The sequence below is a fragment of the Leptinotarsa decemlineata genome, unplaced genomic scaffold (genome assembly GCF_025532065.1).
Source record: "Leptinotarsa decemlineata unplaced genomic scaffold, Ldec_3_MD MMD2_P_RNA_scaffold_9, whole genome shotgun sequence".
Classification (NCBI taxonomy): Eukaryota; Metazoa; Arthropoda; class Insecta; order Coleoptera; family Chrysomelidae; genus Leptinotarsa; species Leptinotarsa decemlineata.
In genome coordinates this window covers 12,078,486-12,106,219 of record NW_027412536.1, presented here as the reverse complement: position 1 = coordinate 12,106,219, position 27,734 = coordinate 12,078,486, and the positions used below count along the sequence as shown (strand labels likewise).

At 34.4% G+C, this 27,734-nt stretch overlaps 1 protein-coding gene across 2 annotated transcripts in view; it reads left to right on the top strand.

The window, feature by feature from the left end:
- Window positions 1-27,734, top strand: part of LOC111502785 (uncharacterized) — a 142,596-nt gene that overhangs the window by 57,119 nt on the left and 57,743 nt on the right. For both annotated transcript variants that reach the window (XM_074170630.1, XM_074170632.1), the window contains exon 2: window positions 15,588-15,782. In XM_074170630.1, the coding sequence (XP_074026731.1) occupies window positions 15,588-15,782 (195 nt within the window). The remainder of the gene's footprint in view (window positions 1-15,587; window positions 15,783-27,734) is intronic.

Below are 27,734 nucleotides of genomic sequence, written 5' to 3'. Positions count from 1 at the left end.
AAATTCAATCAATGATTGAAATGTTGAAAAAGTATGACTTGTTAGTCCTGGTTGATGATACAAACTATTTTTTTTTTGTTGTCTTCATCAGAATAAATATAATAATTTTCTTACTGAAAATTACTTTTTGAGTGAAGTGTCAATTGTAAGAAATTATATTAAAAAAACACATGAAGCGAGTAAACAAAAAATAAAATAAAGTAAACATTTAGGAGAGTTAAGCAAACAATTAAGTGGAACACTTGTGTGCAGCAAGCTAGGAGAGTAATTGAAAAAAAAAACATAAGTCAGATATAGAGCTAACAAGTAAAAACATAGTTCAAGTGTATTACAAAAAAAAACATAATTCAGCAGTGATACACTAGTAGTAATAAGCTCACATGGTAGAATACCTTTCAATTTGGGCTCATGTATTTTGACTAGAGTGTAAAAGTTTCTTAACGTGGTTCTTAACTTGACCAATAGGTTCATAATAAATGTCGAGATTTTCAAAGAGTTGATTGTAAAGTTTGCTCATTGCAACAACTGGTGACTTGAGTAATATGTTTGTTCTAGAATTTGGTAGATAAAAAGTCAGTTCATTTCTAGAATTGATTCGTGGAGTAAACATGTCAATTGTAAGCAATTATATTGAGCCACAGCGCCATGGTCTTGGCAAAGACATTTTCGCTGATCAAGTCTGTTGTGAAGAAGAATATACAGTTGACTCTAATTCCTACAACTGCCTCATCGTCAAAATAATATCAAAAACAAAGAGATCAGTGAATTGATTGATGTATTTGGAGCATTTCTGAAATAAAATTAAAGTTTTCGGAAATATGATATTCCTATCTTAGATGGTAGACCATCCTTTTTCCAGGTTTTTCTCAGTGGTACTGATTGCCACCGATACAAAATTCCAAAGGTGGACTGACACCATCGGTTTTCAGCATCCCGTTGTTATGTGATGTAAAAGTAAAGAGGTTCAGTTTGTCCGAAATTCAGTATATGCATTTAGATCAAAAATAACTTTTTTTGAATACGACACTTCTCCCAAAGCTGTAAAATTCATGGTATTGAACCAAATCCTACTAGTTGAATAAATGTGGATACATTTACCCACTCTTCAATACTGTATTATTATCAATTATTGAGTGGACTTCTGGTTTCCTAAGAACCAAATATTGTGTCAGTTTATCTCATCGAAATTCTGTTTTGAATATAAAAACGATGGAACATCAATTAAACATTCTCAAAAATGTGAGTGTGTAAAACTAGTCGCGATAAATTGGAGAAAGAACTGTATTTGGTACTTACAAAGATTCATTAATAAATATATGTTTTTCAAATGATCACCGTGTTCTTAAAGTAGCTGTGTTTACAGCAGCACTTTCTAAAGTTCTTCGCTTCTTGACATGCAACCATATTATCTAACTTAAACTATGTCGTGAACACTTTTTGAGAAATGAAATTATTTCAATAAAATTCAAATTTATTTGAATCCATAGACATTATTTTCACCCTCAAAAACTGGGAATTATTTCCAATATAGTACTTAATTTTTTCATTTTACTATTTTCCGTCCCTTCATTCTTTCAGTTGTCGCGATTTGGTACGGAATCATCAGTTCCGGATAAGTCACGAAAGGGGTGCATGAAATAAACATCCTGGCATCAATCAGCTTCTCAAATAATGTAGGAAAATATCGATTTTCCCACTGAAGAGGTTTATAGTATAAGTGAGCAATATATATTCTACATGCAAAAAATCGGGAAACATAGTCCGGTCAAATTAGACCAAAAAATAAGAGGCTACCTAAATTCCCACCAAGCTGATAATCAGTAAGATTGTTTAAAGTATGAATAAAAATAAAATTTGAAAGTTCCCCATCCTTTCCCTGTATGGAAAAAAAGGTCAAAAAAATGAGTTTTTCGCGATTTTCAGCAAAACGGTAATAATATTTCAGACAAGAATTGTAGATCATTAAATTATCTACAAAAAATTTATCAATACTTTTTTCCGACGAGCTACTGTTCTTGAGATATAACGATTCAAATAGTTGTAAAAGTTGTAATCATCATAATATGCATGAGTACGCCAAATATATACATTTCTATACTTGTAATACCTATGTTAAAATATTTTTCTATCGGTCATTGTAACTTACACTTATAATATGAAATATACACAAGTTATAACTATAAGAAGATCAGGTAAAATGAAACCCAGTCCCTTAATTTATACGCCATTATAACCTTTCAAAAATAGTAATTCAACTCGACAAAAAATTATAACTAACGGCATTCGCTTTCTTCTGCCGGACTGTTTTGTTCTCTGGTATGTACACATTGTCGAGGCCGGTCGTGCTCTTATATTGAATCACCATCAGTGGAGGATCCATTTGATTCCAACGTGGCGACATGCGATACATGGCTATTAACGCAGTTTACATGTACTCAGAATGAAGAACAACAAGAATAAGAAGAAGAAAAACAAGACGAAAAAGAAAAAGAAGAACAAGAAGCAGAATTTGAAAGTTACGACTCGGACGATAAAATTTTACTACTTTTTTTTAACTTAAATTGCTTTTATCTTGTCAATCTCTGCTAATATCCATTATTTTACATAGTTTCAAATTGAACAGGTTCACAACTGACCCATGGAACAGGCCTACTGGGGAAACCACGTTAAAAAAACGCGCTAAGTACACTAATAAGTGGCGTGGAAACGTGTGCATATTATGACGATTACAACTTTTAGAATCATTATATCTCAAAAACGGTGGCTCGTAGAGAAAAAAGTATTGATACATTTTTTGCAGATAATTTTATGGTCTACAATTTTTGTCTGAAGTATTTTTACGATAAAACTTACCGTTTTGCTTAAAATCACGAAAAACTCTTTTTTTTTACCTTTGACCTTGAATAAATGTGTTTCCATACAGGGAAAGTTGGGAAACTTTCGAATTTTATTTTTTTCATCATATTTTGAACAATCTTACTGATTTCGTTAGCTTCGAATGTCTAAACTGACCGCACTAAACAAACCAGCTGCAATAATAAGAGTACTGAAATTTCATTAGTTTCAGTTCGACCTTCGCTCCTGTATCCACCCTTCCTTACTTAAAATATCGATTCTGCTCGAACTTTGAACTCTTTGTTGCTTCCTCCGCAGGTGCGGCTAACTCGTAGGTGTATCTCCCTTCTGAAATACACGTCAATATTTGAATTCTTATATTCCAGCGAATATATGTCCTAGATGATACGAGGAATTTCAACTCAACGGGCATGCCGTTTAAAGCATTAAGTAAATAACGAAAATGATAAGTAAGGCATTGCGAAGAAACACAGAAAGATACTGTTTGTTTTTCAGCAAGATACGTTTTTGATTAAAATATTTGTATCTCAATATTGACTTAACGAATCTTTCGTTTCCTCTCTTCGAATAACTAGCCTCAAGAGGTGAAGATTCATAACTAGATAACGGATAGACATAGGTATATTTATTTTTTATTTATACGTGTATGTATTGTCAATCTGCCTTACAATTTTGCACAGAGTGTGACAAAAACTTATTCGTTCTAGAAATTTTAAACGATTACAGTAGATGATTCAAGATATTCGAGCAGTTTCAGGGACTCTACTCATAACAGTTTATTGTTCGACTGTTGCTCTTCATGTCTTTCATTTTTTTTTTCATCAGATCATTTTATTATACACAAAAACGTTCATTTTTTTTTTTGCTGAAAGGGTTCGGGACTTGTGTGGCAATATGTTATTGAAAGTTCCGGGAAGTCTCTGAAGTCAAGGGATAAGAAATAAATAGGGTCTATTTAACGAGTAATTCCGAGTCTGTTTCATTTGTATAATGCTATTCACGTGGTAGTCTTTTACATCAATTTGGAAGAGATGTTTTTACTTTTTTTTTGCTATTGATTGGACTGGACTGGAGAATCTCCTCACTCTATATGAGAGATTGGACGATTTATTGAATTGAGAGAAAAATGTTTCATTGCCTTATGAGAACAATTCATCCAACACAATATTTGACATGCTCATTTCTTGATGGCTCATTGTTGAAATAGTTTAGATTTACATTTTAATGTTTGCAAGAAAATTCGGCATGGAATTTTCACTCCTCCTAAGATCACAATGAATGATATCGTTTTGGCTAGGAGTGTATGTGTTAAGCTTAGGCTCAGGGTGTCCGTGTTGAGCGTTTCTTCATATTGATATCTGTTTTCAAGAAAGGGGTTCGAACACTGAAAGAATCATCGACCCCAGCTTTTACACCTGATTTGTATTTGGTAACATTCATCCCTTCCAACATACCTACAAAGAAGTTCTGGTGATTGCCTGCTGAAAAGCAACTTCCCCGGCTAATATTATAATTCAATGCCCATCGTGAAAATAGTCGGGAAAGTAATTGTTTTCCGGCAGGTATTTGCCTCAGCCAACTGGTATGTTGGGAGGGATGAATGTTTCGAGTTTTCATTTCGAAATAATAATTTTCTCATACACATGTATCGCTCTTTGGTTGAGCTTTCGGACTTATTTTATTTTAATTTCTGTTTGGTAACAATTTACCAAATAATTTTTATGACACTAAAAACTTCGAGTTCAGTCAGTCAATAATTTAAATACATAGCTACTACTTATGATGGACTGTTTGGAACCTTTGGTGTAGTAATGAATATTACTGGAGTTTTTTCCCAACACCAAACCGTTATTTCAACACCTCGACACGTGTTTGGATCACCAAGTGATCATCTTCAAGAGGTGTTGAAATAACGGTTTGGTGTTGGGAAAAAACTCCAGTAATATTCATAGCTACCACTTGAAAGACAATTTTTGTGGGGAATACTTTGGTTGATTATTTTGGGGATTATAATCCTTATTGGAAAAAACCAAGAATCAGTGACGGCTCGTGCATTGGAGAACAGGAGAGGCTTGAGTCATATAGACTATATACACACAGAAAAGCCCGCCGGAGGCGCGAAAATTTTTATGTTGTTGCACGCTTTGCTTAATACTAAAGTTAGGGCATGGGCATGACAATGCGTAAAAAGTACATGAGGAGCTATGGATTTTGTTTCAGTTTGTGAACCATTTAAATGACCGGCCATGACCGCAGCCCCATCATAGGTTTGCGCAATTAACTTTTACTTAAAATTATAGGTGTCACACGTACGAATTAAAAAATTAAACAAATCGTCAGCAGTGCGCCCAGATGAAACATCATGAAAACCCATAAAACGTTCTACCACATTACCATCTTTGACATATCTAAAAACGATTGAAAGTTGTGATGTACAGGTAATATCGGTAGTTTCATCAATTTCCCATGCAAAAAAAAACACTTTCAATCTCCTTGCTTATATTTTCCTCAATAATGTATGCCCCACTGTCTATAATAAGCTCATTTTGGATGGTTTTTGAGGTGCCCGAAAAAACGCTACCGTTTAAAAAATTACCAAATTGTGAATCATATTTGCCCCATAACACGAGGTAAATTTTTTAAATGGGAGTATCCTATTTTAGACCACATTTGGTATTCGGTTTGTATCTGACGATTTAATTGAAATCAAATTTGGTTGAGGCCTTTCCAGAGTTTTAATAATGTAAAATTTATTATCATAAGATAAAGACAGCAACCAATTGATTAAATCGTCAGATTTTTTTATTTCGTCCAACTTATCCATAATTATTGAAAAAAAAACTTACCGAAAAGTGAAAACCTGAAAACACCCTGAAATTGAAAGAAAACCCTTTAAAAACATATTAAAAATATTACCAAAAAGCACTGCTATAATATAATACTGCCTGTATTATACACAAATAACAAATATTAGCAAGAAACACATAAACGATTTACCGGAATATTTTTTAGTCCCGGTCCGTCACGGTATCCCGTCCGAATAATTAAATGAAAAACAAACACATTTATACACTAACGGAGACCAACTGGAGGCAAGCCTTCTCTGACGCTATAATTTCTGCAACTGAAATTACAAATCGGGACGTATGTCGCTGGTTGGATCAGTCTCGTGGAGCCTGTGTTTTTTAAAGCGGTCAGAGACTTGGCTCCCTTGCAACGTATGGAATTTATTATTTCGGGTTGATGGTTTATTCGTTATTCGTTCATGGGCGGTGCGTTTGAGTTTTGTTGATGCAGAATACAGTGTGGTACGTACTGCGTAGTGAGTGATAATGTTTTTTCGGGCATATTATGTATTTATATTAAAAATTAATGGTAAAGTAATGATACCCAAGCATTTTTAGAAAAAAATGAATAGCCTCAAATTTTATGGGGAGGCTAAGCCTCCCTTGCCTCCTCTGACGAGCCGCCGCTGCCAAGAATCCAATATATTGCTTTGCTGACGACAGCACACTTATCTCGTCAATACATTTGGATCCCAGGACATCGGCTGTGGAAGCACATCTTCACCGGCAGCAGGACGTGAAGGATCTAGAAGTAATTTCGAATTGGGGTGAAAACAACCAGGTTCAATTCAATGCCACAAAAACCCAGACATCGGTTTTCTTCAAGAAGATAAATGTCTCCGAACCCGATATAATAATGTCAGGTCAGATGATTCCGCTTTCTGCTTCGATAAGTTTGTTGGGTGTTAAAATGGACACCAATATGTCTTGACACAGTCATGTCACTGGAATTGCAAAGGCTGCTTATCAAAAGCTTGGAACACTGTTCCGAACCCGAAAACTGTACACACCTCAGCAACTCTTGATGCTTCATGAAACTCAGATCAGACCTTCTTTGGAGTATTGCCCTCATGTAAGAGGTCCGCCCCCAAACATACCCTGAAGCTGCTGGATTCCATTCAGAAAAGAGCCATCCGCCTGATTGGAGACGAGAACATCACTTGCAATCTTGATAGTCTGGAACATCGAAGAAAGGTTGGAGATTTGTCTCTTCTATAGATATATACACGGAAGGTGTTCAAGTGACTTGGCACATTCGATTCCATAAAGAGCGGTACATATCAGAAATACGCGACGGACTGTGGCTGCTCATTGTTATGAGGTTCAACTTAGTACACCTCAAACTTCACTGTTTAAAAGAACTCTATCATGTGAATCACTACTTTCGCACAGGCACCGCTTTAAGAGCGCCTTAAGGATTTTCCTGTAGTGCCTGTGTTTAGTCCTCAAAAAAATCCCTTATAATCTGCAAAATTTATTTGGAAATATACTCAAGAGTGAAAAGAACAAACTAGCGAGTCTACTTGAAAAGTTACTGCACTCATATGAATCGTTTAGTATTTTAAGAAAAGCAACGCAAAATCATTTGGCAACTTTTCATATTCTTAATTTTGATTCGAAAAAGTAGTTCAGAAAATACGACATTTCATCTTTATAAAAAAAATCGACATTTCGAGAACCAAATGAGTTCTCATCTTCAGAACGAACTGAATTTTAATCAGATTGCCTGAAAAGAATATACAATCGATATTGGATCTTCTAAACTGTAAAATGTTTCTCAACCTCTGATTTACTTAAATGGAAAATTAATCGACCTCGTTGAAATTAGGCAATCCCTTTTCAAAACAATGTAGGAATATTTCTTTCAACTTTTATCTGTTGGCATCAAATCTCTATCAATGCCTATATCAGAGATGAAACATTCCATAAATCACTCATCACAGGACGTCATATATCATCTCAAATCTTCACAAATAGATTAGTCAATTACAATGTTCAAGTCGTTCTGCTTGGAAGTAAAATATCTAATGTTGATTTGAAAATAATATCTTGTATAGTGTGTTATGAAATAATTTTGTTTGCTTTTATTGTCATATTTTCAATATCCTCATTATTTCCGTCAAATCATCTCAGTAACAATAATCATGATCTGCTCTACTTACGAAATGTGCAATACAAACTCATTTATCTACAAATGAGTTTTTGAAGAAAGGCCAAAATTTATTAGTTCAATGTTCTAGAAAGACCACGTCAATAAAATTTGTCTATAGACAATTAAGTAGACTCTTAATTAAAATGAAAAATCGAATTCCTTGTGAAATTCTTAATTGTAACAAACTTTGTTACTGTAGTGACTAGAGTTTCATATACAGGAACAGGAATTCGAGGCTCCCATCCAAACTAAACAATTCTGTTCGAAACTAATTTTCTGACGCCAACCGCATATTCATATTGAAGTAATAGGTAGAGCTCGAAGCATTCTGTTGAAATTTCGGTTATTTTTAGAAAAACAATAATTACAGACGGTTATTTAACCTTTGGCAACTAGATATATTTCCTGACAAATTAATTATATTGGATCACGAGGAAAAATTTTTCTAAACAGTCAGTCGGTTCAATGATATTCTTACACCAAATTTTGGCAATTTCACAATATAATATTTTCACAAAGAAAATTGCCGACAGTTGGCTATATATAAAACTATTTCACAAGTTTCATAAAATGTTATCATCATGATGAGAAGATTGCATAAATGATTGGTATTTATATTGTTACTTGACGTAAATCAAGGTTAGAGTCTAATTAATTTATTTATTCATCAACTAGAAAATATTTTGAGATTATATTTTTTGTTCACAACTTTTATACAAGATACAAGAATATTAGTCAATGTGCAAATAATTCGCTCCATTGCAAATTTATTCTTCGGGTAAGTAGAACTAGATGTATAAATACTTAGTATAGTATAATATATAGTTAGGCAACATTTGGTTGCAGAAACAACACTAATGAATTCAATCTCCAGCGACGTCCAGTGCTGACGTCCTGGTAAAGGAATGGATATGTCGATTCGGAGTCCCATTGAAGCTGCATTCGGACCAGGGCAAAAATTTCGAGTCCAACATGTTCCAAGAAATGTGTAAACTGTTGGACATTCGAAAGACCAGAACCACAGCCTTGCATCCACAGTCAGATGAAATGGTAAAACGAATGAATAAGACCATAAACCGCCACTTGTCCAAGGTAGTCTCTTACCACCAAAGAGACTGGGGCCAGTACCTCCACCTGTTCTTGTTGGCCTATCGTTCGGCAGTGCACGAGTCAACCTGCCAAACCCCTGCCAGTGTTATAATGGGCCGAGAGCTGCGGCTTCCTTGCGACCTGAAATTTGGGACGCCGCCAGAACAAGACACTGCGGGAAAAGACTATGTCAGCAAGCTTCGGCAGAGAATGGACGACATCCGGAGTGCCAGCGATAGAATGAAGAAGGCCTATGACATCAAGGCGAATGCTGGAAGATGTCTGTACAACCCTAAGCGATGCCGTGGTTTATCACCGAAGTTATGGAACTCGTGGGAAGGTGCGTACAAAATCATGAAGAAGATAAATTACCTCGTCTACCGAATCTATAAGCTACTTCGAGGAAAGCCTAGGGTCGTCCATTTCAATATATTGACTCCTTATGCTGGAAATCACGACCAAGTTCGCGCTCTTAAACCACCAGAGGATGAAATAACGTTCCAGAAGTTCATGTCTTTATATTCGAACGGACAGAAAGCTGTACATGGGGTAACTCAAGAATAGCCACGAGACCGTTTCAAGGTTCCAGTAGATTACGCACTAGCTCACTACGTGGTAGAGGATCTCCAAATGTCCAGAGGTATCGCTGTGGTATTCAACAAGAAATTCGGTCAGCTCCAAACATTACAAGAACAGAATCCAGAAGTAGGAGGAGTGCTACAGTTGAAGAAGGACCAGAGAAACATTTTCTACTTGGTGACCAAAAAGCATTCTCGGGAGAAACCATCCTATGAAGATGTCTGGAGGAGTCTTACCAGACTGAGGGACACGATGCTTGACCAGAATCTTGTGGACTTGGCAATCACGAAATTAGCCTCTGGGCTCGACAGGTTGGATTGGAGAATTATGAGAAGCATGTTGGAAACGATATTCAGATCCAGCGGCATGAAGATTTTGGTGTACGATAACCATCTTCCACCACCGAAAAAGAAGAAACGATGGATGGCAATTTGAACATTTGATGAGATATTGTGAACGACGTAGATAATCAAAAATATTTTGATATTAATTTTTTTCAGTTTGTCACTTAGTATATTACATGTTCCTCCGTGGAGTTTATGTATATAGCTCTGAGTTCTAGACCCGGAAAATATTGGTCCTACTTATTTTAGATACTTCTAATTATCTTTTGTATGACTATACAGGGTCCTGCAACAGTGGCGCGGTGTTCTATATCTCTATATAGGAAGCAGATAGGAATCTAATTTTCTATAATATTACCTTATTGCTCGAGCTCGACAAAATAAAAATATTGGCGGTCACACAGGGTGTTCGATTTTTTCTGGGCGGATCCCAACTGTGTCTTTTTAAATGGCAACCTATATTTTTTATCGCTTTTTCGATTTCTTCATAGAAAATAAAATAAACTTTATGTATATCTGCACTTCGAAAATATTGACGGTTTTCGAGATATCTAGCATGACAGGTTTTTTTTTCCAATATTCGTCACTCAGAATATTTGAAATTATAAAGTGGTGCCAAGTCCAGTTGAAATTTTTTTTTGGTCGAATATTCTACATTGGTAACTCTCTCAAACGATATATCTGAAATCGACCTGTGATATACAGGGTATGAAAAACCGCTTGCCAAATATTGTAAATGAAAATTTGCAAAATCTTCCTTAGATTAAATGGAACACCCTGTATATTATTGATCCATAAGAAGCGCCAACGAAACCTCTACAAATTTCATTAAGTATTCCCTATGGCTAAGTTCAATAGTTTTTCTTAAATGAGCATTTCTTTCGAAAAATGGTCATTTTTTCAAAGCGAAATCCATTTGACGACTGATAAAAATATACGAAAGATATCTTGTTTCAATTTTGTACATTAGAAGGTGTCCAAACAAATATTTTTTAACGAAATAAATGTATGTACCTATCACTTTTTGCTAAATGGAAAATTATTTTTTCATTGGATGCAGAATTTCACTCATAAATCGTGCCCTGTATATTATTGATCCATAAGAAGCGCCAACGAAACCTCTACAAATTTCATTAAGTATTCCCTATGGCTAAGTTCAATAGTTTTTCTTAAATGAGCATTTCTTTCGAAAAATGGTCATTTTTTCAAAGCGAAATCCATTTGACGACTGATAAAAATATACGAAAGATATCTTGTTTCAATTTTGTACATTAGAAGGTGTCCAAACAAATATTTTCTAACGAAATAAATGTATGTACCTATCACTTTTTGCTAAATGGAAAATTATTATTTCATTGGATGCAGAATTTCACTCATAAATCGTGCAATATCAAACCAAACAAGTTAAAAGAAAGAAACATTATAAATAACTATTTTTTTCATGTTATTATATTCATTCAGAGCTTGAGTTCTAGATATTCAAATTTGTCAACTGGCAAATTACAAAACTACAAAAGGGAGAGTTTAATTAAGGTTGATAATGAAACTTTTATAAAATATGTTCAACATGTCTTCCATTTTCTTGAATGCAGAGCTGAAGTCTATGTTTGAAAGACTGTTCTACCCTGCGCAAGACAGCTGGTGTAATGCTGCGAAAAGCATTCGTTATTCTAAGTCGCATATTTTCGGGAGAAGTTGGTGGCTCAACGTAAACCATATTTTTTATGTATCCCCTTAAGAAAAAATCTAGTTTCGTCAAATCTGGTGATCTAGCGGGCCACCGTACAGGCCCATTCCGTCCTATCCATTTATTGGGAAATACTTCATTTAGATGATCTCTCACTTCTGCCGAATAGTGAGCAGGTGCACCATCATGTTGTAACCACATTCTATTGCGGAGGTCAAGAAAAATATCATCTAACAAACCTGGTAAATCATTTCGTAAGAAATTGAGATACATTGCACCATTCATATGTCCCTCAAAAAAGTATGGACCAATTACATACATGATGCCTCCCCAGTCATTTATCGACCACCTATGTTGATAATCCACCTGTCTCAATAAGTGAGGATTTTCTGTCGCATAATAATGGTAATTATGTCGATTTACAAATCCATTTTTATGGAATGTCGATTCATCCGACCATAAAATATTATTGAAAAAATATTCGTTTCGACGAATTTTGTTCATGGCCCAATTGCAAAATCTCACTCTTTTCTCGAAATCAGCATACAGTAGTTCTTGATGTAACTGAACGTGGTATGGATGCAAGCGATGTTTCTTCAATACTCGTTGCACTGATCTCTCACTTATATCCACTATTTCCCCAATTTGTCGTTGACTCCTACTAGGATCTTCTTCAACAGCAAGAAGAACTTGCAATTCATTATCTTCATTAGTAGCTGGCTTGATGCGCTCATGTTTGGAATAATTAATAGATCCAGTTTCAACGAATCGTCCCAAGACTTTTCGGAAAGATCTTTCATCTGGATGCCTTCTATCTGGATACCGTTGAGAATAAATTCTACTTGCCAATAAACAATACCTGTCTGATTCACCTAATATGAAAATCATATCAATCAAATCACTTTTTGATAACAACATTCTGATGAAATTATACCGACAGTTCAACTTCACGATTGACTAAAAATTTCAATATTCATTTGCAGCCAAATATTTTGTTCTGTCATTTGCCAGACTACTTGATTTCCAATAAATATTTCATTCGCTGAAAGGTTGTTTTAGACCGAAAGAATATGGCACAAATTCCGAGATTTTTGAAATTATTGTAACTATTCAAGAACGTCCATTTTGTGGTGTAATTCGCAACTTGTTTATCTAGCAACAGGTAATTTTAGGAATGGGCGATATTTTAAGGAAAGAGTATTTTTTGTATATTCTTATCAGTCGTCAAATGGATTTCGCTTTGAAAAAATGACCATTTTTCGAAAGAAATGCTCATTTAAGAAAAACTATTGAACTTAGCCATAGGGAATACTTAATGAAATTTGTAGAGGTTTCGTTGGCGCTTCTTATGGATCAATAATATACAGGGTGTTCCATTTAATCTAAGGAAGATTTTGCAAATTTTCATTTACAATATTTGGCAAGCGGTTTTTCATACCCTGTATATCACAGGTCGATTTCAGATATATCGTTTGAGAGAGTTACCAATGTAGAATATTCGACCAAAAAAAAATTTCAACTGGACTTGGCACCACTTTATAATTTCAAATATTCTGAGTGACGAATATTGGAAAAAAAAACCTGTCATGCTAGATATCTCGAAAACCATCAATATTTTCGAAGTGCAGATATACATAAAGTTTATTTTATTTTCTATGAAGAAACCGAAAAAGTGATAAAAAATATAGGTTGCCATTTAAAAAGACACAGTTGGGATTCGCCCAGAAAAAATCGAACACCCTGTGTGACCGCCAATATTTTTATTTTGTCGAGCTCGAGCAATAAGGTAATATTATAGAAAATTAGATTCCTATCTGCTTCCTATATAGAGATATGGAACACCGCGCCACTGTTGCAGGACCCTGTATAGTAGACCATACATGATGAGAAAAACGTCGGAAAACATATGTAATCGTAATACATTGCTGAATTTGTTATTAAAGTTGTTACAAAAATCGATGAAAAAAACTACTAAGTCTGTATTTAAAAAAAAATGTCGGTAATGATATTTTATTACAAATATGCCTTTTTTATATCATTCGAAATGGAGGCGGAAGAGACAAAACGACAATTTGACAATTCTAGTTTTTGGCGAATATCTCAAAAACAGCGACTAATATTCTCGATCTGAAAAGATCGAGAATATTAGTCGAATATAAACATGGATCTGAAAATCATCTTGCTTGACTTCCAAATCCAAGGATATCCTAGGAACTGGAACTGCCAACTGAAATCACAAATGTGCGGTCGGCTCCAGTTGTTGAATCCGTTAGTTTGTGCTATCTTCCCGTTTTTGATAACCAAGTGTTGCCCATCTCTGCACTTGGCTACACCGCGCTGATGAGGCCAATAGCCAGAAATACGTGTTCGCTGTTTGGCATCAATGTTTTTTGAGTGCTGTTACATATAATCTTGCCCTTTTGAATACATCACTTTTGCAAATCACAACCCCGTTTCCTCCACCATCGCTGATACTACCGGTCATCCCTCCACTCGTCCAGGGACATACCACACCAGAACTGGTGGAAAGACAGTCAACGCTTGGGAGTTGGCAGATTGAGACCTCAGTGTGGTAGCTTCTTTTATATGACTTCAAAGTTGAAACACCAGACGATCCTCAGATACGGAAAAATTTGACTTGCAATCTCAATTGGCGCTAAGTTGAGACATTACTAGTTCAATATGACTCCGCGAAGGTACAATTGGAATATTACAGAGCTTCAGCTGCGGAATTTGTATTATTATGCATTCATACTTACCTTGAACTGGTGAACATCATTTCTATTTCTGATAGACCCAATAAACATTCCTAATCACATGTTTAAAATCCATGTGCTTCCTGTCTATTTTCAGTCGACTCGAGGATATTCGCTATAAATACCGTATCCATTCATACTTAAAAAATTGAGCACATTTTTACATGATTTTTGGCAAGCAGTAACATCACGTTATATATATTAATTACCATCACCTCTTTGTGGCACTTATAAACGAACGTGGATACTTTATAGTAGAGATATATTTCCTGTGTTGGCAAATTGATCAATGAACATAGCCAGGATTCAAAACCATCCAGTCCAATCAATCATTTGATCAGTTGTTCATAAGGAAAATTGAATAGTTTCAATGGTTACGCTCAAGTATTGGAACATAGGAATCTATCCCTGACACCTCATATTACTAAACATTCGTTCACATTTCAAAATTATAGAATTGCTTATAGATAAACGATATTGTCTATTTTTTACAGGGAATGCTAGGAATCGCACATTAAAAGGTAATACTTTGTTAATCCCTAGCTAGCACAAGTTTCGACTTTTAAAGGCTGTTGTTCATAGAGTGGCGATAGTTGGTTAACGAAGAAATAGATTTTAACAGATTTTTTCAACAGTTTATCTCGTTTCTCCGTCAGTATCTCGAAAAATTTTTTACACGGTATTAAATGAGGCCATTAAATGGCCTCCATGATCACGAGATATGCCGCCACTTGACTGGATCCACCAGTAAAACACAATTGTTCAGAAAATACTCACCCCAAACCAATCAACGAAAGTGATTAGGCATTCAACAGACGAAGTTGTAGGCAAAAACTAGTATGTTATACATAGTCATTAGTCATGCCATTGTTTATTGTTTTAAAAAAACGTCTGTGTCTCGGAAAACCCGACAGAAGTGATAACTTAAACTAATCTAAGTTAAACTATTTAATATTAACATTGTTTACCTTGAGACAAGCTTAGGTTATTACTTAAATTTTATGTATATCAATAAGATAATATAAGGAAGGGCTATTTATTATCAACATTTTTTATTGATTATTTTGATTATTATAGCTACCATAAGCCAATTTTCACTTTTGAAGGATTAAATAATGATACTAATAATTTACAGACAAAAAATTAGTATGATCATTTTTAAGCCACGTTTCAGATAATAAAAGAACATTACGTGCTTGTTGGTTAACTCCAGACATCACCAGAAGATAGCTAATGAGACATTACTTATACGTAAATAACGTTTATATTTTGTTCCAGATGAACACAGCGACAGCGAAGAATCAAACACAACTGCCGCAACGAGGTTACCTCAAACTTATCAACAAAAGTCGTATTACAATAAACTACCCTATTCTAGTCAATCAACTCCAAGGAGAAGGTACCAATATGACGGTACCAAATCGACGCGGAGTAGTAGTACAGCAAGCGAAAACAAAATTACTTTCAACGAAGGTGAGTAGTTTTGAACTGACCTCCAATCATTACTATTTTGTATTTTTATATCATTATAAAAGATATACCTGAAGAACTACAATGAGGGTCGATATTTTTCTTGTGAACAATAATATTCGAAATGGGATGATTCTGAAAAGAAAGCTATTACAAATTATTACCTGATAGGCTTCGTGTATGATATAACAGGGCGTTGAACTTTTGATATTTTCTTAAATGTTATTATACTCCTCATATATTTCTGAAGCTACAAATTTCAAACTTAGCATATAACATTCTTTCATCAATGGTAATGAAACGGCTGTGAAAAACTATTTACGTAATGAAAAATGAGAAATGAAATTTTCTATATTTTATACCACTTTTATTCGTAACCAACGTTACTCAGTTTCGTCCTATAAGGACATTTTGAAACTTATATATTAAACTGAAAATGATTGATTACATTAGCCTTTATATAACACCTCTGTAGGTAATAACAGAGGTACTTAAATTATTGAGTACCTGAATTTCGTTTGCCTGTGACAATGTGGGTACGCTAATTTGTAAACCGATGAGTAAACTAGATCGATTCGATCATTTAACAGGTTGCACCCGCAATGCTTATGCTTATGAATTTCCAAAGATTCCGAATAATTGAGTTTGCAACCCTTCCCTGCATAGGGCAAAATTTCCGTATCGTTTAGATTCGGGAACTTGTGGTTGCATCCCAAGGAATGGTTTGAAAACGTCGAATCATTTTTATCTAGTCTGAAGGGCCTTTCATGTTCAGCATACCGTTTTTAGAAATTTCGACAACATTGTCCCACATAAACACTACTGCACTCCGGATACTTAAGCTTATAAACTCCAGATTTCTCCAACTTGTCCACCTTATTTTTGGCATTGAAAAGGAAATCAGATAATGTGGCATGTGGTCTGAATGCCACTTCCACATTGGTTTTTTCTGAAGAAACCCGCAATTACCTCTGTTCTTTTACCAAATTATGTTAGAGTTACCCATTTCTTGATTTCTGATTGTTTGATCTGGGGATATATTAATCTGTAAGTGAATTTACGAGTTTGTTTTCTGACTAACTTCTGGATTATATCTGCGTTGCAACCATTATTATGGCCTAACTGTGTAATTATTTTAATTTTCCTAGCTAGATTGTTAGCAGAGAAAGGTAGTGAGAATTCTCTGTGCAACATTGAATCATCGTAGGCTGCTCTGTTATTACCTACAGTGGTGTTATATGAGGGCTAATATAATCAATCATTTCAGTTTAATGTATAAGTTTGAAAATGTACTTATAGGACGAAACTGCAGTAACGTTAGTTACGAATAAAAGTGGTAGAAATTATAGAAAGTTTCATTTCTTATTTTTCATTATGATTTCCTACCACGTAGTAACGGCTATATCCATCAACTTAACTATTTACATTTTTCGTGTTCCCTCTCTCTAGAGTATCTTGGCTTTTGCTTCCGTACGGCGCATTTAGCCAATTCTTCGAGTTAACCTTTTCAACCATTTCGAATTTTTCACGATGTCACTGGCAGCTTCTGCTGAAGAAACACAAACTGCTCATTCTGTGTTCAAAAATTCTTGTTCCTTTTTATTACGTTCTTTTGATTACGTCCAATCAAATGGAAAGATGAATAAAATCGATTTATTATTAACATTATTATTATCATTATGTCCAAAGGAATATGACATACATCCAGCGAGGAACCTGTACAAATTTTCTTTAAGGACAAAACACAAGAACTACTGGAAAATCCTTAAGGCGCTCTAAGAGCGGTGCCTGTGCGAAAATAGCGATTCACGTTGGATTTCAATCGCTGGAGAATGAATCCATTTGGGAAAACGTTATCAGGAAGCTTATTCCAAATGAAAGAGTTCTTAAACAGTTACGTTCGAGGTGTACTGAGTTGAACCTCAAAACGATGAGCAGCCATAGTCCATCGCGTATTTCTGATATGTACCGCTCTTGGTGTAATCAAATGTGCCAAGACACTTGAACCCTCGTCGTGAAAGTATTTATAGAAGAGAAACAAATCTCCAACCTCTCTTCGATGTTCCAGATTATCAAGGTTGCAAGTGACGTTTGCGTCTTCAATCAAGCGGAGAGTTCTTTCCTTGATGCAATCCAGCAGCTTTAAGAACAATACTCCAAAGAAGGTCTGATCTGAGCTCTATAAAGGATCAAAAGTTGCTGAGGTGTGTAGTTTTCTGGTTCGGAACAGTATTCCAAGCTTTTGAGAAGCAGCCATTCCAACAATTCCAGCGACATGATTGTGCCAAGACATAATGGTGTCAATTTCAAATCCCAACAAATTTATCGAAGCAGAAAGCGGAATTGTCTGACCTGACATTATTATATCCGGTTCGGGGACATTTATCTTTTTGGAGAAAACTAATGCCTGGATTTTTGTGGCATTGAATTGAACCTGGTTAGTTTCACCCCAATTCGAAGTCACTTCGAGATCCTCATTAAAATAGGCAACCTCCTGCTGCCCGTGAAGATGTACATCCGTAGCCGATGTCCTGGAATCCAAAAGTAATGACGATACAAGTGTGCTGTCGTCAGCAAAGTAAAGATATTGGATTTTTGATTATTTCCAATAAGTCGTTGATATAGAATAAAAAGAGGGTTGGAGACAATATGGATCCATGTTGAACTCCAGCATTGATAGTAAAAGTATTCGAGAGATATATATCGACGGTCACTTGTAGGGAACGTTCTTTTAGGAAACTGTTGATCAGTGACCAATATCACTGATCACTTCTGTAGCCAAAATTTTCGAAAAAATTATAAAAATATGACTATCGTCCTACCTCAAAAAATATAACATTCTTTCCTGTAGACAATATGGTTTTCGAGAAGGTGTGTCGACCCAAGATGCTGTCCTAGACCTAACAACTGAAATATATTCTGCTATGGATAACAAGAAGGCATCTCTATGTGTCTTCATAGACCTGTCAAAGGCTTTTGACACAGTTAGCCACCCACTCCTTCTCAAATCACTTGAAAACATAGGTATAAGAGGAACAACACCAAAGCTGTTTCAGAGTTACCTGCTAAACAGAAAGCAATGCGTAAAAATTGGAAACCACAAAAGTCAATACAAGAATATAGAATATGGTGTGCCTCAGGGAACTACCCTGGCCCCAATTCTTTTCAATATTTACCTTAATGACTTATTCTCAGTACCAACAATAGGAACAATTTTCACATATGCTGATGACACAGCCATTTTTTATCAGGACACTACCTGGTCTTTCCTGAAAAATAAAGTAGAGATTGATCTCAGAAATATCAGAAAATGGTTTTCACATAAACTCTTCACAATAAATTTCAGCAAAACGTACTACCTACCAATTTATGCTTCTGCGCGCTCCTCACCATCTTTTACTTCCCTCAATGTGTCCAGCTTGTTTAATATCACACCTGTTAAACAGTTTAAATATCTCGGGATTGTTATAGATGACCAACTCAAATGGGAATCCCACATAATCTATGTAATAAAAAAACTTCAATTTCTAATGCACCGTTTCAAGGTCCTAAGAGACATATTAGACAACAAAACACTCAAAACGTTATATTTCGCTCTCATCCAAACGCATATAACTTACGGGATACTGGCATGGGGATCAGCTGGAAAGACTACTATGAATAAACTGATAATAACACAAAAAAGAATCCTTAAAATAATTTTCAAAAAAAAGAGGAATCACCCAACAGATGTTTTCATCACGAAACAAATATATTTGATCCCGTGCAGCTCTTCTTCAAAAATACCCCAGGATAGAACACGAATACAACACTCGAACAAAACAACTTAACTTCAAAATGCCGTTCATGAACAAAGCTACCTCAGCCTCAAATTTTTTAATTCGCTACCCAATCAAACAAAAAGTTCAAAAAACCAAAATGAATTTAAAAAACGATTAAATGACTACATTACCAGTTTGCCACGTACAGAGATACATAAAATAGTGTATTGATGATATTTATGTGTCTATACATATATAGTTATTAACCTCAAATAGTGTTCCGTTATTATATAAATATATCTTTGAATCGAAAAACAAATTGACCATATGTATATGTATATATATATATATATATATATATATATATATATATATATATATATATATATATATATTTATATATGTGTATATATGTATTTTAGCTAATGTAAGTGTAAATAAGGATACATCTAGGGTTGAATATGAATGTTGTATTTTTATTATATTATTAGTTTTCTTTTAAGTGATTTTAACTTTGATTGTAATTTTCACAGTCACACACAAACTGGAAACAGTTTATGTGACTTCTTAGTTTATTAACTAAACTTGTTTTTACTATATCTATATTCTATATTTTATATAGTACCTGAAGTTAATAAAGTTAATAATAATAATACACAAAATGATCCGACAGGCAGTAGCAACGAAGTTTGGCCAGCAAACCCTCATGCCACACACGGTCAAAGGCCTTAGAAATATCAATCGCTCGATTTCGATATTATACACCATTCAAGAAACATAGATAGATGAAATGGCTGGAAACAACAGAAACATGTTCAAATCATCATTTAGTCTAGAGCATCACAAGGATAAATCATTAAAAATCTCACCATGTCATAAACAGACCAAGTCTCCGATCTAGTATTAATTGCTTTGGTATATAGACACGTCTGAAGAAGCTGTATAGAAACACGTGTTGCATTTTTTTAAACTGTTTAGTGAAAATCTCACAATTAAGTGTTTCTTGAATGCGTTATGGATTTCATTAAGTATCGGCTGATTACATCACATATCAAACTCATCAATTCATAACATAACACAATTCATAAAATATGCAAGTTTGTATCGAAATATAGGTAAATCTTGAAATAAATAATTGTTTGAAAAAATATATTTTTTTAATAAATAGATAAATGTAGTAACATGCTTTCACATCATAATATTTTCATAATCTCAAAAATGTTTTTACTATTGATTTATTTATCAATTGCATCATAAATATGAGTTATCAATGAATGAATAGCATCTTGATGATAGTTGATAATCCCTCTGTAAAACCGTATATCTGTTTCATTACCTGATTTGTTAAATAATTGATAAGACCAATTTTCAAAGCCTTAGAAAAGTAACTAAAATAAAAACATTACTATTAAAAACATTTCAAAATACGAACAATAAAACCAAGAGTTTCTTTTGAATTTTCCGCTCCCAACCCCTCTATTCCAAGGGATTTTCTGACCTTGAGACTAATTATAGTATCTACAATTCATTTGCCTGTCTGTGGAAATAAATACATAGTGTGTCTCAAAATAGAAATATCAACCTGAAACTCTGAATATATAGTTATTTTAAAAGTATGGCTAGTACCCAAATTACTGAAAAATTTATTGAATTATTCAGCTATATTCTTCAGATATATGATGGAATCGGCCGATACTTGATGAAAATCCATAACTAACGTATTCCAAAAACACTTTATTGTGAGATTTTCACTAAATTGTTTTACAAAAACGCAACACGTGTTTCGCCATACAATGGCTTCATCTGGCGTGTCTTTCAACTTTCAACACGCCAGATGAAGCCATTGTATGGCGAAACACGTGTTGCGTTTTTGTAAAAAAATTTAGTGAAAATCTCACAATAAAGTGTTTTTGGAATACGTAAGCTATATTCTTGTCGTCATATAGTAAATAGGGCGTTTTTTAGTCTTCGTGTTAATTTTTTCTTTGTCACTATACTATGTATGCATGTCTATCTATACTTTTTTGAAGATCCTCAATTGCCATTATTTTTGGTTGTGATGGTCTTCAAAAGACGGTAATCCAGGGCTTTCCATTTTTTCTTTTTCAAAAAATTATCGCGTTATTTTACACTTTCACATATGATTAATTGAAATGTTAATAAATCAATCAATCATATACAGAGTCGATTCTCGCTGTCTGTCCCTTTGTATACTTAGATCTTAAAACTACGCGGTTTTTTCAATAGATAGAGTGATTCAAGTGGAAGGTCCATATGTGTAATAGTTGTTGCCCGCTGCTTCACCCGCGTAGATCATTTTAAACAATTAGTTACAATATTATTTTTTTATTTTCCCAAAACTTCAGGTTTCCAACTTCAAAACTGACGAAATTCAATAAAATCTCTCTTGGGGAAGGAAATTCCTGATTCCCTTTCTTGATGCTTATTTACGATATACAAAGAACCTACCTGCATATTTCAAGATTTTTAGGTGTAGTAGCTTCGGCTGTACGTTAATATAAGAGTGGGCTAGTAATTTATTTTTTAACTTTAAAAATACAGTAACTAAAAAAATATGGCAACTGCACTATGTGATGAATAGCTTCGAGAATCGAATTATGTTGCCTTTAAAAAATCGCAAAACTAACACAACCGTCAACGACGTCTGCTCTCACTCGTCTGCCCGTGTTCGGTTCGCGTTTTCGACGAAGGCGCTTCATTGCTTAGACCGCCCCTCTACCCCCGCACATCGTCTCTCGTCGTCTTACAGTAGACACGACGCGTAATGGCTTACTGCGTTGCGTCAAGTTACTCTTATCATGATAACTTTTAACGATTTGTCCAAATTACTCAGTGAAAAGAAGTAAGTTTATCTACCCATATCAAATACTAAAAACGACAATTGTAATTCTAAAATGTGCATTGTAAAAATAGTATCCAATTTAACTGTATTTATGGCTCAATATTTTGCATATAGTGGCTACCGCAAACATTTTCTGACTTACCTAATACTTATCGTTATATTTCGACCAAAATTACACAAAACCTTTGTGAATTTTAGCCTATATGTTATTTAGATGTCTAAGCTGTATTTATGGAAAGTTTCATCTAAATCCGTTCAGTCGTTTAGGCGTGAAAGAGCCACAAACATACATACATACATATACATCCATCCCCACAAATTTTCACATTTATAATAGTATAAATAACATGCATAATGTAGTAGAGAAACACTGATGATTTTAGAGGTGCCTAAGTTGATGTCGTAAATCATTTTTTTGCGCTTACATTGCAAACGCTGGCTACGAGATAGATCAAAATAATATACTACATGTAAACATGCCTATAAAGAAGTCCGCGATGGTATATGTTTATGTCTATCTACAAAACCATAACTGCATTGCAGTGACGATAACTAGCCCGAAGTAGTTTCGTGAAGCATCAGGTGAATTCATTAAACACATAATGATCTCCTGAGGACGCTAACTTGGTTAGCGAAACGCACAAGAGACCGGAATTTAGTTCAAAACATTATCATCGTTAAAGCAAAAATCTACTTTAATTGCAAAATTTTTCAAAACGTCACTTTGTAGTTTTAATTCATTTAAAATTGTTCCAAATTCTGTGACGATCAATTAACTTCTCAAATTCACTTTATCTATAGAAAACATCATTGCAAGGGATGTCAGTATTTTGGACCAGATTTAATTTTTTTCTTGGCAGCTGGTTCTAAAAGGTAACTCTAGATAGACAGCGAATTAAAAATAAATTGGATTGAGCCTTGTACCAATCAGTAACAACATATTGATAGGATATTTTGAGCATTGACTATTGCAATAAAGATTTCGAGTCTACTAGTCTATTTTTCCGTTGACAACACTCGAATAATAGAACAGAAGCACAAGGACGAAAAAACAATAGAGAATGCACCTTGATCACGTAGAAAACATTCACCTATGAAACTTTAGGATAATTTATTAAGGTATTTCTACCAGAATATTCACGAAAGAAATTTTAAATGCCTTATGTGACAAATTCTTCCAAATTTAAATGCTTCAACTTCAGATATTACAAACAATATTTTTCTCAAAATATTAATAAAGAGAGTACTACAATATATTCTTGTAAATGTACATATGAAAATTTCCTTTTCATCACTGCTTCTCCGTACCGCTATATTTTCCGAGGTTGAAAGTGTGTATGTAGGTTCGTTTTATGTTGTAAATGTGCAATAAGACAGGGTTTATTAATATTTCTACTAGGGAGCTTCTCTGGGGTTAAAAGGGGCGTGTTTACATATGAAAATTACCTTTTCATCACTGTTTCTCCGTACTAATATATTTTTGGGGGCTGAAATTTTGTATGTAGGTTTGTTTTATGTTGTAGATGTGCAATAAGGAAATATTTTTGAATATTCCAGTTGGGGTGCCAGCCGCTGGGGAAAAGGCGCGTTCATAAAATAAAATTAGCTTTTCATCAGTGTTTCTTCGTACCGCTAAATTTTTGGAAATGTGCAATAATAATAATAAAAAATGGGCTTCGTTCAATGACATGCATTGTTTATAAAGAAGAAGTAGATACAAAAATCAATGAAAGTTCAGTCAAGGCTGTTTTACAACTAACCTAGGGTTGAGCATGTATTATATAGAAATATAAAAATAATTACCTAGTATACATTGGTAAGTGAGTAGTTCATGAATCTTTGTAAAACTAAGAAAAAAACAAAGGTTATAAATTCGGTTTCAATTTATCTTCATTCCTTTCACCACACCGAAGGTGTAAAAAATCCTTATATTAGGCATAATTATGTTACTGAGAAATAGTACAACTGTTCAACAATCAGTTGGTTATATGTATATAAATGTAAAGAAATGAACTTTAAACGTTCAAGCCAGTCTCGGATATACCTACACAGTAGGTTGAATGGACTGACGCCTATCAGAAAACAACTACTCTCCTGGCTAATACCACGAAGGGTGTTGGATTATATTCGATAGGCGTCAGTGCAGGAATCTTCACAGAAAATTTCCTGTATATCCAATTGGCAATACAGAAGAATCAGAGGAATTCAGAGGAATCGGGCAAATTTCAGATACGCAGTTAGTTAGTACCTCGTCCACTAGATAGTGTGACATTTTGTTGTTTGCTCCAACTTATGAAGAGGAATGAAATACTCTAAAATAATTCCGATTTTCAATTATGGAATATCATTGACTTTAGGTCGATGATGACCATTATCTTGCACTTACGAGTGGCTAATGAGCCCGAAACCGGTCTGCAAGTGTGCCCGTTCCAAAATTGAAGGTCGACTCTTTCAGTTGTATTGCCAATGGCATACGCAGGAAATTTTCTGTGAAGATCTTGCACTGACGCCTGTCGGATATAAACCAACGCCCTTCGTGGTATTAGCCAGGGAAGTAGTTGTTTTCTGATAGGCGTCAATCCATTCAACTTACTATGTAGGTATATTCGAGACTGGCTTGAACGTTTAAAGTTCATCTCTTTAGATTTGTTTACTGCCAGTCTTCAAGCATACCCCACTGACTAATATAGATATAGCTTTTTTGACAATGGATAAATAAAGTATATTTAACGGGAATTTGTCAAAAAATAGCTGATAATGATATACAGGGTGTAACTAAATGAGTGTAAAACATTTAAGGAGGAGATTCCTCATCGAAAAAAAGATAGGATCATTCATACAAAGAAAATTCATTGGATCATCCTTTGTTAAGATACAGCCGCTTAAAGAGAGTACATAAAATTTGTATAACAATTTTTTTCACAAGCACTAAAAAAGTTACAATATTGAAATTAACCTGACGTTTTGTACTACCAAAAAGATATTTAGCCAGTAATTTATTTGGTTTACCCCATGGTTGTAAGGGGTGGAAAACGCAACCCCTAAAATTTATTTCCAATGTAACTTTTCGTCTCATTATTTGTTTACCATTTAAAAATCTATTTCCGATAGCCTGTTTCATTCTAAACAATAAATTTCTCTTGGGTTTTTTGCCCAAAATAAACCAGTTCGCAGCAATGAAGTTTCTTTGTATGAAAGATCCTATCTTTTTTTCGATGAGGAATCACCTCCTTGAATGTTTTACACTTATTCAGTTATACCCTGTATATTGTCGGGTATGATGCACTGTGAATGTCATGCTTCTAGGTCATAGTTTCATATTGAGCCATTTAATCTAAATAGTTTGTAGTTTTGAAACTGTTTTATTTAGCTTGCCCTGTATGTTTGGGTAAAATTCAGTAAATAAAATTTGACCCCCTTTCTGTTGACGGATTGATGACATTTGGTACACACATTTAGTTTTGATGACAATACAATTTGATAAAGTATGTGTCATTGTAAATCTAAGATGGCCGCAGTTACAAAATGGCGGATCACATATTTTTTCACAACTACCTCAGTGAAGGTATAAGAATACTAGTAGAATACTAGTACAGTTTGGCAGACTACATATTATTTCACAACTACCTCAATATGTTGCGGTCCAATATGTTTCGAAAGGATTGGTGAAGGGCTATATTGCAGAAATTTTTTGGCCTCAGTTTCGTCGAACTCAAATGTACGAAACAGATGTACCGTCAGTTCAGATCCACTTTGGAAGAGACGGCGTACATCTTTTCCACCCTAAAGCCATACAGTTTCCAGCAAAATTTAATTACGGCTGAAAAAGGGATGTTACCCTCACTTTTGTCATGGGCTCCCACTGTCCACAAAATGCAAGGCAGTTGTGTATTTAGGCTCGAACTTGTTTGAAGAAAAACAAGCATACGTGGCCCAAAGTCGAGTAACGTCTTTGGAAGGTTAATGTATTGAGGAGTTAGATTGCAATAAATTGTTGGGAAATAAACCTTGTAATACTGAGGCACTAAATGAACTGAACAGAATGAGAAGAATTGAGTAACAAAATTAGAAACTTAAAACTTGAAAATAAAATCATAAACATTTTTATGTTGATCGGTTTTAGTGAAACAAAAGATAATAATGATGTAGATAATGTATTAAAAACTAAAAAATGATTCGGAAGGTCCTAGGTAGCGGTCATCACCCCACTGTTCTCAGAAATGTACGGTATTGATCAGATAAAAAAATAATAAAATCGTTGGGCGTAGCGTAACCTGGGTAAATATGTAAATCCTACGCCCAACGCATTTATTATTTTTTCATCTGATCAATTCCGCAGATTACTGGAGAGAGTGGTGTAATGACAGCTACCTAGGACCTTCCGGAATTATTTTTTAGTTTTTTGTACATTAGCTACATCATCATTATCAATAAAATCGTTTACCATTTTTTTAACTTACCTATATTGTATCGATGAAAAATTCTATTTGTTAAGGAATACAAATAATAAAATCAAAAATACAAACATATTAATTCTTGAATATTTAACAAATAGACCATTGAAATCATGATGTGACAGAAAACTGAAAATTGTAATTTCCCATAGAATAAACAATCGATGATGCGAAATTCAGTTCTTGAAAATTCGTATTTTAGGTGTTTCATTGAAATTCTGACTACAACTCTGGATTGATCAGGTTTTGAATCATCACTGTTCTGAATTTCATTGAGATGTATTCAATAATGAAAAAGTAAAGACATAATGACATTAAATAAACTATTTTTCAAACTTTATTTGCTTTCAACGTTTTTATTGAAAAACAGATTCCGATGAAATTCAGGACAGTGATAAACCAAAATCTACCGAATCCAGTCGAGTGTAGTCGAAATTTTAATGAAAGTTCTGAAATTGATTTGGGGGATTAATTTCAAATTTCATTCCTTTATAACTTTTTCACTGACGAACTCATTCCAACGTAATTCTGACACAGCCATACCTAAACTACGTGAAGGTAGACACTGTATGAATAAGAATTATTATATTCGTGCTAAACAACCATGCAAACTTGACGTACAATAATAAGAGTTAATCAATGGCCATCCCCAATTGTCAGTATTCCATGGCTGTAGTTGATTTCACAATCATTCATGAAGTGTAAATAGTTATCCTCGTAGAAGATATCGAATCCTATTTGAAAGTCAAGTGAGACTTGCGGTTTTCTGTGTACAGGGTACTTGATATACTTCTTGGAGGTCGAAACATGAGGTGTCTATATTGATAGTGCATGTTTCTAACTCACAACGTTAAATGATTTCGTTCTAGTAAATAGT